The sequence below is a fragment of the Eurosta solidaginis genome, chromosome 1 (assembly GCF_040869045.1).
Source record: "Eurosta solidaginis isolate ZX-2024a chromosome 1, ASM4086904v1, whole genome shotgun sequence".
Classification (NCBI taxonomy): Eukaryota; Metazoa; Arthropoda; class Insecta; order Diptera; family Tephritidae; genus Eurosta; species Eurosta solidaginis.
Genome location: NC_090319.1, coordinates 308,800,813 through 308,816,511, shown reverse-complemented (window position 1 = coordinate 308,816,511; position 15,699 = coordinate 308,800,813). Strand labels below are relative to the sequence as shown.

At 39.6% G+C, this 15,699-nt stretch overlaps 2 protein-coding genes across 5 annotated transcripts; one reads left to right on the top strand and one right to left on the bottom strand.

Moving 5' to 3' along the window:
* The first annotated feature begins 296 nt into the window (after positions 1-296).
* LOC137237613 (uncharacterized) lies at positions 297-8,014 on the top strand. 4 transcript variants are annotated; one of them, XM_067761455.1, is made up of 3 exons: positions 297-613; positions 6,535-6,614; positions 6,939-8,014. In XM_067761455.1, exons 1-3 carry the CDS (start codon positions 587-589, stop codon positions 7,960-7,962), a joined length of 1,131 nt encoding a protein of 376 aa, XP_067617556.1. In that variant the 5' UTR covers positions 297-586; the 3' UTR covers positions 7,963-8,014. The 4 variants fall into 4 exon arrangements, with proteins under 4 accessions (XP_067617556.1, XP_067617554.1, XP_067617557.1 ...); XM_067761453.1 differs by lacking the exon at positions 297-613 and adding an exon at positions 623-955; XM_067761456.1 differs by lacking the exon at positions 297-613 and adding an exon at positions 4,313-4,407.
* Positions 8,015-10,632: 2,618 nt separating this feature from the next.
* Cdk2 (Cyclin-dependent kinase 2) lies at positions 10,633-14,512 on the bottom strand. Its single transcript, XM_067772060.1, has 6 exons — positions 14,184-14,512; positions 13,361-13,556; positions 11,655-11,765; positions 11,430-11,591; positions 11,159-11,356; positions 10,633-11,095 (listed from the first exon to the last, which is right to left on the bottom strand). Exons 1-6 carry the CDS (start codon positions 14,306-14,308, stop codon positions 10,979-10,981), a joined length of 909 nt encoding a protein of 302 aa, XP_067628161.1. The 5' UTR covers positions 14,309-14,512; the 3' UTR covers positions 10,633-10,978.
* Positions 14,513-15,699: the final 1,187 nt, after the last annotated feature.

The window sequence follows — 15,699 nt, the reverse complement described above, 5'->3', positions numbered from 1 at the left end:
GCAGTGGGAGAATATTTCTCTATTATTACGTAACGCCGCTGCTGACACCATAGATTTTTAGCGAGCCCGCATAAACAACTGATTGAGGAAAATCGCACTGCTTCGGAAAGGAACGACGCTGCCTATAAGGTTACGCTGCATACGAGCGCGACAACGCGCTCTTAAATTGGTACGTACTACGCCCATCTTGGTATACCATGCTTTCTACTCGTTACCAGAATATATGATCTAAAGTGTTTATAAGGTAAGCCTTTTATTAGCTTTACTTCAACATACCTATTAAGATTTATGAGATTGCTAAACAATTACAAACCCATTAATTAAGCCATGTTAAGGCAGTCAAGATAGCAATTTTATAAACTTTAACAAAGGAGATAATGATATGAAATATAAACAAAACAAGTAAAAAATGTGCGCAAATATTTCAAACTAAGAAAGACAAATCGAAGGAATTGGGTTAATTGAGCTCGCATATTTACAACAAAACAAAAATCACATCAAATCTGTAAAATAATTTGCATAAAGCAAATAATAGACGAAATTAAAAGTTAAAGCAGAAAACAAGCATCGTCGGCCAGATATACCAATGTACATACATATGAACGTAACCAATGTAAGCAAATACAAAAATGCGTCAGCATTAACGTTGAGTTGATTTAAGCCGTTAATTGTGGGATTCTGTCCTCGAATCTAGAAAGATAAATGGGTTTCCAATAGGAGCTGTGCGGCGTAGAACGGAGCTATTAATGGAAATCGTTCTTCTGCAGTTCAACGCCAATTATTTGACGTATCTGTTAAGATACTGTTGAATTGAATAAGACTCTTATATGTATATCGAAGTGCGACCGTTTGTTGCCGCTTTCGTCCAGTCACGATGTCAACATTTGAGCGAAAGTATATTTGGGCATTACAATTCTCCCTCCGACAACAAATTTTCCATCAGAATCCCAGAAAGGTACGAATGTGACAACATATATACGGATAGGTTCAACCTGAATGGGCAGTGGCATTTCTACCGTTCTCCTTAAGTAAAATGTTATCAATCGGTTATAATAGTTGCCATTTAAAACCCTTCCCCATTTCGCTTTACTCAGATAGTTAAGCAGCGATCAAAGCCCTTGAGGGCAAGAATCGAAGTCAGAAAAGCGGTCAACAAACTGGTATTGCTGTTCACCACAGCACTAATGTGCGCGACCAAGCTGTGAAACCCACTGAAGAGATAGGTGAATCAGTGAAAAAGTTGTCTGTATTCCACAATCCATTGGCGGAGTATCGTGGATACTATGGGATAGAGTAAGATACCTTTATATTATTCCTGCCTGAAACTTGTCAAGATTACGATGGGCGTGAAACTATACAGTACCACATGTATTAGGGAGTTTAAAATCTATTCGAGGGCGTGTGTATAACCTCGCTCGCGGTAGCATCGTGCTACTTTTCGATAAAGATCATCTTATATGAGGACATGGGATGTCCCAAAACATTGTCATGCCCCAGCAGATGCGTCAGAACCGGAAATGAATGACAATATGGGCTTTGGAATACCTCTGACCAGTTGCAGTTTAGTCCTGGAAAGGTGGTTGGCAGATGGCAAGGTTCCATTGGGCAGCAGTATACACTAAGCGATGAGCAGAACTTCTTATTAAGGCACATTACTCGAATGATGATTGCAGATTTTACGGAACAATGTACAATGGGAACCCAAGCGGTACTAGGATTTAGGATGGACAGTTAGAGTCGTCCATTAACTTTATGTTAAGCTTCCCAGCTTTCGCTTTTGTTTACAATCAATTATTCGGCTAATCGACTAGTCGACTAGCAGCTTTTGCATTGATTGATATTCGATTTCAACATAGCATGTAATCGACTATCTGTGACTATTCGAATATTCAAATTTTTGTCATTAAAAAATACATATATAATAAAGATTGTTTGTCCAAAAACATGGCAGAGTATGGAATTTCGTTTCCAATTCCGAGGATGCCAAAGAAGCAAAATCCAAAATATGTGAGTTGTATATGGCTTACAATAACTCCACAACGTCTTAAAAAATCGCAGAGCTCATTGAAAAATTACCAAAAAAAACTATTCGCATGGTCAAATATATGACTTATAGTATGCAAACAACTAGTCGACTTATGATCATCGACAATTTTTGTAAACATCTTGTTCATACCATTAGCAACGAGAGTATCAGCTAAACTTATTAATCTGAGTATAGAGGACCTGCGAACTCTCACTGGGTACTAGATGGGACACTGAAGTCTACGATATCACCTTAGTAAGTTAAATCTATCCGATACACAATTCTGTCGCTTTTGTGAGCTGCAAGGTGGAACGCCGGGTAACATTCTCTACGAATTTGTAGCTCTGGCAAAGCAGATACTCTCTCATCTAGGTGACGTGACTCTTAGTCCCTTCGTGATATGGAGTAAAAAGCCTATAGAGCTACTTAAAAGCCTCCGAAGCATCGATAATTCGAATAGTCGATTATCAAGTGCTTTGGTATGGATTTATACGCATCCCCTTAAGAAATTTCGGTGGCCAATGTTTACCTTATCCGGAAGTCAATCGTTTTTGAGAACCGATTCTTTTGGAGCAGTTATCACCATCTCCAGTTAACGCTAATTGGCATGTTATCTGACATATCACCGATGGTCAAAGCGACCCTTTATGACTAGAATCCAATATACCCATTGGTTATTGTCTCATCACAACGGACCGTAAAAGCGGTCAAGTGAATTGTTTACGCCCAGCGGGTTAGGGGGTTAGAATATACCTGTTGTACGACTAAAATACCAATCCCTCTCAAGGGGTTGCCAGCGCAATATGCAGCTTCTCCAACCCAATTGCCAACCTCACCTACTCGTGGCGAATCCTGTTTCATTGACAGCCGAGGCTCTGACGACCCCAAGTTCCTTATGGAACTAGGGGTGGGGAGGGCGAGGTGGCCTAGAAGGTTTAATGTGGTCATATAAATAGTTCCCGAGATGGTCGGGATAGTACCTTAATGGTGCTTTGTTACTGGAACGTACCGTATCTATATCCGGCAAAGGACCATGTTGTTGTTGTTGTTGTTGTAGCGATAAGGTTGCTCCCCGAAGGCTTAGGGGAGTGTTATCGATGTGATGGTCCTTTGCCAGATACAGATCCGGCACGCTCCGGTACCACAGCACCATTAAGGTGCTAGCCCGACCATCTCGGGAACGGTTTATGTGGTCACATTAAACCTTCAGGCCATCCCCTTCCTCCCCACCCCCAAGTTCCATGAGGAGCTTGGGGTCGCCAGAGCCTCGGCCTACGCCTTCGGGGAGTGTCTTTATCGTTAATACAACAACAACAGTGAATTGTTTCCATCTAGATGGGGTAGGGGTTACCCAAATTAACCTAATCTAATAACACGCCTCTTCTTGTTGAGAGCAAGTACTGTCACTATGACAACATATGACATATTGCGACTGGAACTCAGACGGCCAGGCATACTGGGCCGCGCATCAATAGGAGTAGGACCAAGTACCTTATTAAACTTAATTATGTCTCCCTAGGTTTTAGGCAAGCTCCACTGCTTTATGGGGGTAAATGGTGATACAAATTTCTGAGCACTTCGTTTGTACATACCCTACTGTGGCCAAGCATAAAGAATTAATGGAATCTTTAGTGAAGCTTGGACCTACTTAAATTGTGCTCTTCCTGAGCTAAATTATACCACGACTTCTGGTAGATGTGAAGGAGCTCTATCGAATATGATTGATATCTACTATGCTGAATGTAAGCACTTTGATCTTTCCTAATCTGGCCAATCTATTACCCTAGCATTTCGACAAGTTTGTGGCCAAGTTTCATAACCGAATAGTAGAAGCCAATGCGAATTTATTTCCTAAAATAACACAATCAGTGTGTGCCCCTTTTAATGCCGCCAAAGCAATTTCGTTTGAAATCTGCATAAATATTCGTACATTTTTTGCTGTAATATTCAAGCTCCAAACTTTGTGCTGATAAGTCTACGACGAACTCAAGAAACCACAACGTCCATTGTACCTGCGCTCACACAAAACTTTCATTGTCAATGCTCTTTCTATATAAATCTGAAGTTTGTTATCTTAAATTTTTTGTTTTTGGAAACGAAGATGAGCGAAATTAAGGTATGCCATTATGGTTATGTGAGTGGGCAGACAAGACAAATGTTGACGAGCTCGTTTACTCAAATCTAAACAAATCTAAATAGCTGATAATCGTGAAATAAAAAACTAACAGCTTTTTGCGCTTTTGTAGAAGCATCACTGTACAGTAAATTTCTGCGCGAAAGGTGATTAGTTTACAAATTACTTTCAAAGTGATTGGGCTAAATAAAATAAGACAAAATTTACGCTGCGTCACAGGCCATTAAAGAAGATGTTGCGACTATTGGTGCGTTTTTAAAGAACTTCAAATCAATCTGTTTGGGTGTCTGCATCGCCCACACCTTGTGCTTTCAAGTTGAGGGCTTAAGGTTTTAGTTGTTAGAGCTAAGTTGTTATCCGGAAATATTAAAAGCAATTTTAACACCTACCACACCGAAGATCCTGGCTTCAAGTCCCAGGCAGAGCAGCATCAAAACTTTAGAAACGAGTTTTTTTAATTAGAAAAAAAAATGTTCCTAGTGAGGTCGCCTCTCGGAAGTGATTTGACTAGCACTTGGAAGGTCTTTCTGGCATGAGAAGCTTCAAAGTGAGAACTCATTTGACGGCAGATGCCGTTTGGAGTCGGAGTTCGGAGTATGTAAGTTTTGTGCCGCCAAATTATAGAAAAAAATATAAGGAGCACGACGCCAATTGGCACAAAGGCTCCACCTAAATCACTTCGGAGGTATATAGCGCCTTGTTTTTATTTAGAAAGTTTAATGTGGTCATATAAATCGTACCCGAGATAGTCGGGCTAGTACCTTAAAGGTGCTTGTTACCGAAACGTACTGGATTTATATCCGGCAAAGAACCATCTGCATCGATAACACTCCCCAAAACCTTCGAGAGTCTTTCCTTAATACCACAGCAACAACACATCTTTGGACAGATGAAGTGCCTAGAATATAATTGTTTGCTATGGGGTTTTGTCTGACTGGTTGTGTTATGTTCAGAACCTTCGGTCAGCGCAATTTCGGTTCATAAGCACTAGGAGGCAGTATGCCGATCGTATTATTCCTACGAAGTATACAGTCGTCTGCGATTGATGGCATCCAGTAGAATTCCGAAAGTTTAGCATAAAAAGACACATGCCACATACCAAATATATTCAAGGGTTGTGTAGCGCAACCCTTTCAAGGGGTTGCCAGTGCAATATATACCAGGGATGCACCTTAACGTTAAGCTAATCGTTTATCAAAAAATTTCCACCGTTTCCGTTGAAACACTTCGAAATATTATCGATAAAGAAATTATCAAGATAAATTGTATCTCGTTTTTAACCGAAACGAAAAGCTTTCGTTAACGTTAAAAACGTTAACAAAAACGTGATACTTTATGTTTGAATTGTGCTGGCAATGCTATAGCCATGGTGAAGCCGTAAGGTGGCAACAACGAGCGCACATACACACACAAACTCTATGTAATTTGTTTGTGTAATTCGTTGGTGGTAATGTCAAAAATACTCTGAGAAATGTTTGTACTGTCAAAATTCATGAGAAAAGTTGCAATCAGCTTGGCTAATGCTTTCACCTTTAATGACTCCGCCATCAATCAGCTTTGCCAGCATAGTTTGAAATTAATAATCAACATAAACGATTTGATTTCGTTTGGATATGGCAGAAAACGAAACGAAATCATTTCGTTAATTTGACGATCTTAACGTTAATAAACGAAACGAAATGACTTCGTTTCGTTTATTAACGTTGATTATCGTAACGAAATGATATCGTTTCGTTGGTTAAGCATGCCTGATATATACCTTATCCAACCCAATTGTCAAGCTCACCTATCCGTGACGTAACCTGCTTCATTAGCAGCCGAGGCTCTGGCGACCCCGAACTCCTCATGTATCTAGGGGGTGGGAGGGCGGTATGGTCTATAAGGTTGCATGTGGTCATACCAAATCGTTCCCGAGATGGTCGGGCTTGGTACCGGAACGTACCGGATCTACATCGGCAAAGTACCATCAACATCAATAACACTCCCCATTGCCTTCGGGGAGTGTCTTTATCGCTACAACAACAACAACAACAGTGACCCCGCAAGAGTAATCCTCTTTTCTAATTGAAAACAACTTTTTCTAAATTTTTGATTTGCTCTGTCCGGGACTTGAACTGTAGAACTTCGGTAGACGGAGCACGCTACCACCACACCACGGTTGCCGCTCAAAACAAGATCTGTAGTGAACAGATACTAGAGCTGAGTTTTTTTCTTACAAAGCTGATTGTATTTGGTCCATGCACTATAACGGATTAGGCTTTGTTCTTTTCTTTCGTTCGGGTTAAACGATTACGATTTTGGTTCTGAAAAATTGCGTTTTTTGTTATGCTATAATCATATAGGAAGTATTGTACCCATCTCTTACCTCTTTCAGACTTACATTTTAATATATTCGTTTGGTCTCAATTTCGGAAGTACTAAAGTTCAAAATTTAGCAGCGGTACGTGAAGCCAGGTAAATATGAGTTTAAAACTAGGGTGGCCAAATCAACACATTCATATTTCATATCAATGGGGCTATTCGTCTGAAATTTTCTGAAATTCATGAAACTCTTGTGCTGAGTTTTCCGGTCGCATAGCCCTATATTAACAAAAATCATCCTTCGGTTCTCTTTCTACCACTACGATGATTAGTTTTTAGTGAGCGCCACTGACAACGACAGCGCAACCTACTCACTCGTAAATTTGAAAGCGTAATATGGCCACCACTGGTTTGAAACAAACTTCTTCTGTAAAACCATCCTTAGCTTACTAACGTATGTATTTTCTCACTTTTCAGAAGCTCCTATGTTTACGCATACCTAGTACCCGCATCACGTAGCGCGTCTCAAAGAGCAACATCCGAGCGCCCATTAATACGTTACTGGAATAATTTTGTGCGCAATATACGAGTGCCTGTGCCGACAATTACTTGGAATATGACTAACCCATTTAAAAATCTAATCAATGCTGGAGTTACGAATGTGATCGATACACCAGTGAGAGACTATGATAATAACATTAAAAGAAAAAAACGTAAACGCAGTAAAAATACACGAAAACATTTAGCTACCAATACTAAAAATCAACAGCAAAAATTCACACCATCCGCATATACTGGATTCAATGAAGAGGAGCCATTTCATAATGCACTTGGTTATAATAGTCATCAAAGAAATCCCGTCAACACAGCGATATTCTTTTACGATACACAAACTGGACAATATTTCAAAATACAACATCCACCAGCAGCGCAGTACACAAATAACTATGCGTATGAAGAAAATTTACAACAGAAGAAACAACAGGAGTCACAGCATCAAGATGCCATAGCAGACGAGCTGCAAGTAGAGGAGGATGTGGAAAACGAAGTACAAGATTTAGAGATCGAGCAGGACAAGGAAGATGCGGAAACCATGGGAGAAGCAGAAAAGTTTGAAGAAAAGCTGGAGGATCAAGAGCTAGCAGGAATAGAAGGATTTGAGGCACAGGACTTAGAAGAGCCCATTGAAGGCACTGAACACGGCGACGTACAAATGGTGCAAAACTTCGCAAACGATCATCCATCAGAACCTCAAGAACATATTGGAGAAGTTACACTCGTACCAGAAAATGACGAAGAACTGGAGGAATGGCGAACTCTTCGAAGCCAATCAAATAAAAGATTTATTTTAAATAAAAAGCCAAATATTGAAAATCTCGAAAAATTTCAAAGTTCAATGCGGGTTTATGTGATACGAGAACGAGCCAGTATAAATCGCCAGCAGACTAATACAAAAAAGAATTCAAAATACAAATTTTTTATATATACATTACAAGTTTAACCTTCATAACTTTTTCAAAATCAACATCATTAAAGATCGGTCTTCTAATCAAATTTGGCCAAAAGAGTAAATTTATTTAATTCAACATACAAGACATTATTTTTATAATCTAGACATTTGCAGATTAATTATTGACCGGCCAGTTCAATCTGCAACAGAATAAACGTCTACCTCCCTGATCTCTCCAGTTTTTTCGCCTCGCGAAACCTGGCATTATCACCGACTAAATCATCCGCGATCCTATTTACAACTTGGACGTCCCAAATGTCGACCATTTTGAACATCCACGTCGATGGCACTACGCTACCGACTGTCCTACAACCCAAAATCTTGGGTGTGACGTTTGATCAGCATCTACATTTTGGTGAGCACGCAGCCGCAATTGTTCCGAAAATCCAGAGCAGTAATAAAATCATCAAATCCCTTGCTGGCAGTACTTGGGGAAAAGACAAAGAAACGCTCATTACCACATACAAAGCAATTTGCCATCCGTTTGCGTGCTACGCGTCCCCTATATTGTCGCCAAGCCTAAAAACTACGCACTGGAAGAAGCTACAGGCCTGCCAAAATACTGCGCTCAGAACCGCCACGGTCTGTCTTCTTATGTCCCCAGAACACCATTTACATGAGGCGAGAATACTCCCCATCAGGGAGAGAAATGAGATGCTAACCAAACAGTTCCTGTTGAATACCCAGAAGCCTGGGCATTCCAACAGACATCTGATTGATGAGCCAGCACCGCCTAGGGACTTGAGGAGTCATATCCGTAATCATTTTGAGGAAATACGGCACCTGAGAACTCAGCCGTATGAAGCAAAAAAACACAAGCAGGTCCTTGGTGAGCTCCACAAACAGGCGTCGGACCTTTATGCCGGGAACTGCCCCGTGAATCCACTACTCGGGGAACAGTGCCCAAAACTTGCGGAAGAGGAACGCATACTCCCCAGGGAAACGCGAGTCACTCTGGCTCAACTTCGTTCTGGATACTGTAACAGGTTAAACTCTTACATATCCAGAATCAACCCCGACATACAAAATGTATGCCCCGCTTGCAATGTGTCCCCAGATGACACCAACCATGACACAACCAATTGTAATGTGGAACCAACGCTTCTAACACCCCTTTCATCATGGTCCACCCCTGTCGAAACAGCAAGTTTCCTTGGACTCCCGTTAGAGGACATTGATGACAATTTGTGATCGTTCGCAGCTATTAGGTGGGGCGAAACATTGCTACAACAACAACAACAAGAAATTTATTTCAAAATGGCTCAGGGATGCAGATATTTGGTAAATTATTGGGCCCTATGCATAAAAAGCGATAATTTTGATCGAACTCGAGTTTCTTTGTGGTTACGTTAAGGTTACTCCCCGAAGGCTTTGGGGAGTGTTATCGATGTGATGGTCCTTTGCCGGATACAGATCCGGTACGCCCCGGTAACACAGCACCACTAAGGTGCTAGCCCGACCATCTCGGGAACGATTTATATGGCCACATTAAACTTTCAGGCCGCCATACCTCCTCCCCACCCCCAAGTTTCCTTGAGGAGCTTGGGGTCGCCAGAGCCTCGTCTGTTAGTGATATACTGAGGAAGCGTAATGCTTCAACGGGAAGCAATATGGCCAGGGTGGCATCTAGAAAGGGCTTATGTATAACGTCATAACATCATACTACCTGGCGCTTACCTTGAAATATTACAGGAACTTTGAGGAAACTTTTCCCTTGAGATAACACTTGCGGCGAAAGGCTGCGTAAGGACGAGCTACATCATTGTACACAAAAAGGGGTCCAAAGGAGTCAAGCTGAGGTTATGGCCCTCAACTCCTCGAAAACATCGTCTAAGGTAGTCGGCAACTGTAAGCAAAAGTTCGAAGCACTCCAGAATCCTGACACAGGCACTGGCCTAAGCCCCTTAACTTAGAATATTCCCGCGGTTTCAACGGCTAAACCAAAAAAAATGTCCAATAGGGATGCCCGAATATGAATATTATAAATAAATAAATATAAGGCGCGATAACTTCCGAAAAGATTTTGGGCCAAGCTTCCCTTCCATTTTGCGTAGTGCTCCTTTTATAGTTTTTCTACAAATTGGTCACGGGACATACATGTTTTATGCCAACTCCGGGCGACATCTTTAAGGCAGATAACACAACATACTATTGGTTGCGGCTCAAACGATTTTGATAAAATTTTTGTAGCCGGTAAGGGGGAAAACGAGTACGATAACGTTTCCAATTGGCGCCAGTTAGCCGCGCAACTGGCGCTACTTGTTGGAAGACATAATTGTAGAAATAATAGCCATGTTAGTTTTTACAGGTACATATATACATCCACATTTGCGACCTAAAAAATTGTTCATCGACAATTACACATAGTAGCAGTGTATGGAGAAATAGTGGAGACACAAAACTTATAGATCAAAGTGTATAAACTTACCAAAATTGTAGATAAAATTATGCACATACCAGTCTATATAACGCTTAAGTATATATGTAAATATGTACATGTAAAAAAACACAGCTAATATAATGATGAGTGCTATTATTTTTATTGAGCCGTTTTGGGGAAACATGCCCTTGCAAGGAACTCTTGATTTGAATGCTCTTTTACACGAGTCTATCTTCGATCGAGTTTTTGACCTTCTACCAATATTATTAGACCAAAATATATAAGGTTTCTATTCAACTTTTTAAACGTTGAGTTTTTTTATTGTCTTGAATGAATGTTTGTAGTACGTAGTTTAATATAAGCTGACGATATATCAAATGGCAGTTAAACATTACAATCATCATGAGCGGAAATAAAAGATTCAACATAATTAGCAATTAATTAAATTAACTAAGAATTGAATTACAAATTAATACATCAACTCCTCAAATCCCTATGAATCAAATGCTGCCGCAAAGTATACGGCCAACAGCTGTGAAAATCATCTATATCTAGGCTTCGCATTATTGATTATTCATAAGGATATGGTGATACGACTTTATACTTAAAAATATGTATGCTCAACAGTTAAGGTGTATCAACGGGCAATGCTACGTGATCCACATGCTCCACATCATCAAAATAAGGATGTAACATAGCATTTTTGGCAGATATACGTTCATTTGGTTCATACAGCATCATTTTCTGTAAACAAAAAGATTTTTTCTTTAGCACACTCATAAAATAAATACTCTACTAAATAATCACCTTAAAGAGATCATAAGCTTCATGTTTAACCAGAACCTCTGGTACATTCGTTTTTTCCCATCTTGGAAACTTTGCCTTGTAATCAGGTAATTGACTCACACCAGGCCATGTATTTTCATCGGGTGTACCTAATGTACGAAATATGCGATATAATTGATCGATTTCACTGTCACCAGGAAATAAGGAACGTTTCATTATCTGCAATGTTAATATTGATAACACCACGTTAGCATCAACTAAATTGCAATTGCATATTTAATTCACTACCCACCATTTCCGCAAATATGCAACCTAAACTCCAGATATCCATGCCCGTTGCATAGTATTTGGTGCCGAGTAAAATTTCGGGTGCACGATACCAAAGGGTGACCACTTCATGCGTATATGCGCGCATTGGCATATTGAAAGCGCGTGCCAATCCAAAATCTGCTAGCTATAAGATAGATTTTTTTTAAATAATTTTTTTTTCTAAGTACTTGTTAACGCTTGCGCTCACCTTAATATTTCCCGAACAGTCGACAAGTAAATTTTGTGGTTTGAGATCTCGATGTAAAATTCTATTTGTATGACAAAAACATATCGCATCAAAAAGTTGATGCATATAACTCTAAAAAGAAAGGAAGTGGTACAAATTAAGATAAGAGATGTCTTTTTTGCGTTTACTTAAGAATGTGTGGCTCGCTTATGACCACAGAAACAATGGAGAGCACAAAGAAAATTGTGGCTTAATTACGATTTTTTTCAATTGTTAGTAGGTAGGTAGCTGATTCTTTGATAGTAGGCAAAATCTTTACATTGGCAAGAAAGATATTAGCCACGGTATATTAATTTCAGTCTAAGGAAACGGACTGTTCCAACAGGTATAATGTTGGTTGACTTTGTTGAAAGGAAGTGGGGACGAACCTGGGTCCGGGTGTAGCCTACTTCCTGCTTCCGCTTCTTGTCGCGATAAAGACACTCTGCGAAAGTTTTGTGGAGTGGCATACAGGTTAAGGGTCGTTGTCGGATATAGACCCAGTTCCAAAAAATATCGCCATAGTCACCAAATCGGGATGATTTGATATGACCACGTTGAACATTCTGGCCATATCACCCCCTTCTGCCGTGAAGAACTTCGGGTAGCCATAGATACATGTATTTGGTTCGCTTACGAATGATAGATTCATACTCGTAACAGGTTTACCCAAGTTTTGTTTATTTATGCCGGATATGTATCTACTCTAGTCGTAAGCGAGGCAACTTTTCTCAACTCAGATATGTCGCAATCCAAATGGATTTGTTGTTGAGAGAAAGGAGGATATCGATGTCCTTCCGGCAACTAGGACAAAAGTCAAGCTTAAAAATACAAATCGTACAGTCAGTCATCGAATCATCACGGTGAAAATAGTGGCTGATTTTTTAAAATTGTAACTACACAACCTACACGTGAATTATTTAGTAATAAAATAAAGAATCATCTAATATTACGTATATGGTTTTGATTCCAAAATTAAATATCTAATATTACCCATAGCGATGTTTCGCCAAATGGTAACTGTGAAGTATTTTCTTCTATTGGATATATTCTATTCCTCGTAATGCAAATGTGTGGAGGTTTATTTACTATTTTTTCTGTTGCCTTGATATAACCGCGGGACCTCAGAGCCTCGCCTTTTAAATAAGGATTCGCCTCGGGTATGTGAGGTTGAAGGGTTGCGCTACAGAACCACTTGAACCCGCTGTATGAGTTTTACGCAGATATGATCATAGTGCAACGAATAAAAGACCAAAAAGGTTTCGCTTTCAAAGTTGTGCTATGTGAATAAATTTATGAAGACCCCTCGATATTGAGGTCCTTATTTTTCAACAAAAAAAAAAAAAGGACTATAAGTCCTTAACTGAGTTAAGAGACAGGAGCAATGAGTAAATAATTTTCATTGATGCTAACTGGTAAATCCTTCCTTCCTTGGGCTGCTGTTAGATGATTCAGTTGATAGCTTTGGAGCTACTGGCTATTGAGCGGGTCGAAAAACTGCTACTGCGCCAACAGGGATTGTTTATGTGATTAACAGAGAAGGTATGAAATCATAGTTTTCTGCTTTGGGTGGCAATATTAAAATTACAGTTTAGGGATGGCTTTTATCGTTAAAGCAATTTAAACTGATAAGACTTGGTACCACAGAAATCAAAAAGTTCTTATACATAGTGACGCAAAATACCCACCTTGACTAATTTTGGTGTAAATGCATCTTTTTTCTTGTCCATCAATTTCTTCATATCCATATGCAAGTATTCAAACACCATATACAAACTTGAATCGGCCACCACAATATCGAAGAGTTGTACGATGTTGTTGTGAGTCAAATCCTTAAGTAAAGATATCTCACGTATTGCCGTTGATGGAACGCCCTCGGTTTCACTGCAAAAGAAAAATATATTTTAATATTTTTCAATCTTATTTGGTTAACATATGAATATCAGATAATTTACCATTAATCAACATTTTCAAAGAGCAAGCATGAAAATATAAAATTGAGTAAATTTTTTATTATGAATGTCCTATTATATTCAAATAAGAAAATTATGAACATACAATAAACGTTGCACTCCACAACCCGACAAAGCCGAATCATGTGGTGCTACGTGTAGTTTGTTAAAAGCGCAGCATCCACATGATACGGGCCCTGTATGGTAGTCAATTATAAAAACTACATAAAAATTTATATGGCTTCAATGTAAAAACAAAAACAACATTACAAATCAGCCATATTACCGCAATTAGTTTTCAATTGCCCGAGGCAAATGACATTCACCAAGGGCATCGCAATTGCTACACAATCAGCCATTGTTGCTACTACGTTGTATTTAGCCGCATATGTCTGTATGTATGAGGGTGTCAATGGGATTGTCGTCTCTACACCCACGCCAAGGATATGCAATGCAACAACAGCAGGTCGATACCCAAACTCAATTAGCAATCAATTCATTACACATAAGCAGGTTCATACATGTTTACATTAGTTTGATAGGTATGCAGGTGACTCACCTATCTAAACGAATCTTTTTTAGTGCTACATCCTTGCCCGTTTTGGTGTCCTTCGCTTTGTAAACGATGCCATAAGTTCCTTCGCCGATTTTTTGTATTCTTTTAAAATCGCCCACTTCGAGCATTTTTTCGGCTACCCCGTCACTCACACTTAGCCTAAATAATTTAGCATTTATTGAATAAGTTAAAACACTTCACTTCTTGATATTAAAAACTATTTTTAATTGAAAACAAATTGGAAGAAATAAATGCTAAACCTGCAAAAACGGAAAAAAGCAAATAAAAATCGACAGCGAAGAAAAGCAAGCGGCCGTAAATTGCGCCTAGAATTTTGTCGCCAGGTGACGCAAAAGCGTGTTTGCTTGAAGTTTCAGTGTTACCAGAGTTATAAAATAAATGCAATTTACGAATGTCAAAGATGAAAGGTACGGATAAAAAAAATAACAAAGTGTGGTTGTTAACCACTTAGCAAATTTACTTTTGTATCAAATGAACGCATATTTATTATGTGGATAATTTATATATTAAGTTACAAAGTGTGAAATTATTAAATATTGAAATCTTATTAATGTTGTATAGAAGCGTTAGCTTAGTTCAGTTGGTAGCGAATCAATGAATCTGTCTCCGGTTGCAATTCGAACTTGCAAACGCCAGCGAATGACAAGAGGAAGTAAAAACGAAGAAGAACTGCCACATAGAATGGTGTTGCCAGATGATGTGTGCTATGTGTGTCACCAAATTGCTCCCCCCTAAGTGATGGTATTACTGTAGAATTTGTTGTAGTGGTAAACTTGTTGAAAGCGAGGGTTATTGAGGCATGTTTGAATTGATGAGAACACGTCGGTGAAGTAGTTCTCCAAAAAATTCATCACTTGCTACATGAGCTGGCTGGAGACGTTCGATGCTAATGTTGGAGTGCTTGCCATTCACGTCGACAGTGTAGACTCGCTCATCTACCCTTTTGATTATTTTATGTGGGCCTGTATAGGGTTGATCCAGGGGACGCTTGGGTGCATAGACTCTTATAAAAACGTGGGTGCATGTAGATAAGTCCTCAAAGCAAAACGTTTTCTGTCGGCAATGGTGTGTGATGGGAGCTGGCCGAATAGTTCTCATATGTTTGCGGAAATCGTTGATGAAATTCTGTGAGTCTACTGGGGCTTCTGCGTTCGTGAAGAATTCACCAGGAACCTTGAGCAATAGTTTTTGGTATCTGGCACATACAGATCGAGATCTAAACAATTTTGGAAGAACGATCAGTGGTCCTATCCTTCTCCGCCATCCGCCCTCCTTCAATTGTTTTTATTAGCACGCTTTTATTAGCTTTACCTGTATGTTTCTATGTAACTCTTGTTGTTATTGTTGTTGTAGCAATAAGGTTGCTCCCCGAAGGCTTTGGGGAGTGTTATCGATGTGATGGTCCTTTGCCGGATACAAATCCGGTACGCTTCGGTACAATAGCACCATGAAAGGTTGCGCTACACAGCCCCTTGAATCTGGTATTTTAGTCGCCTCT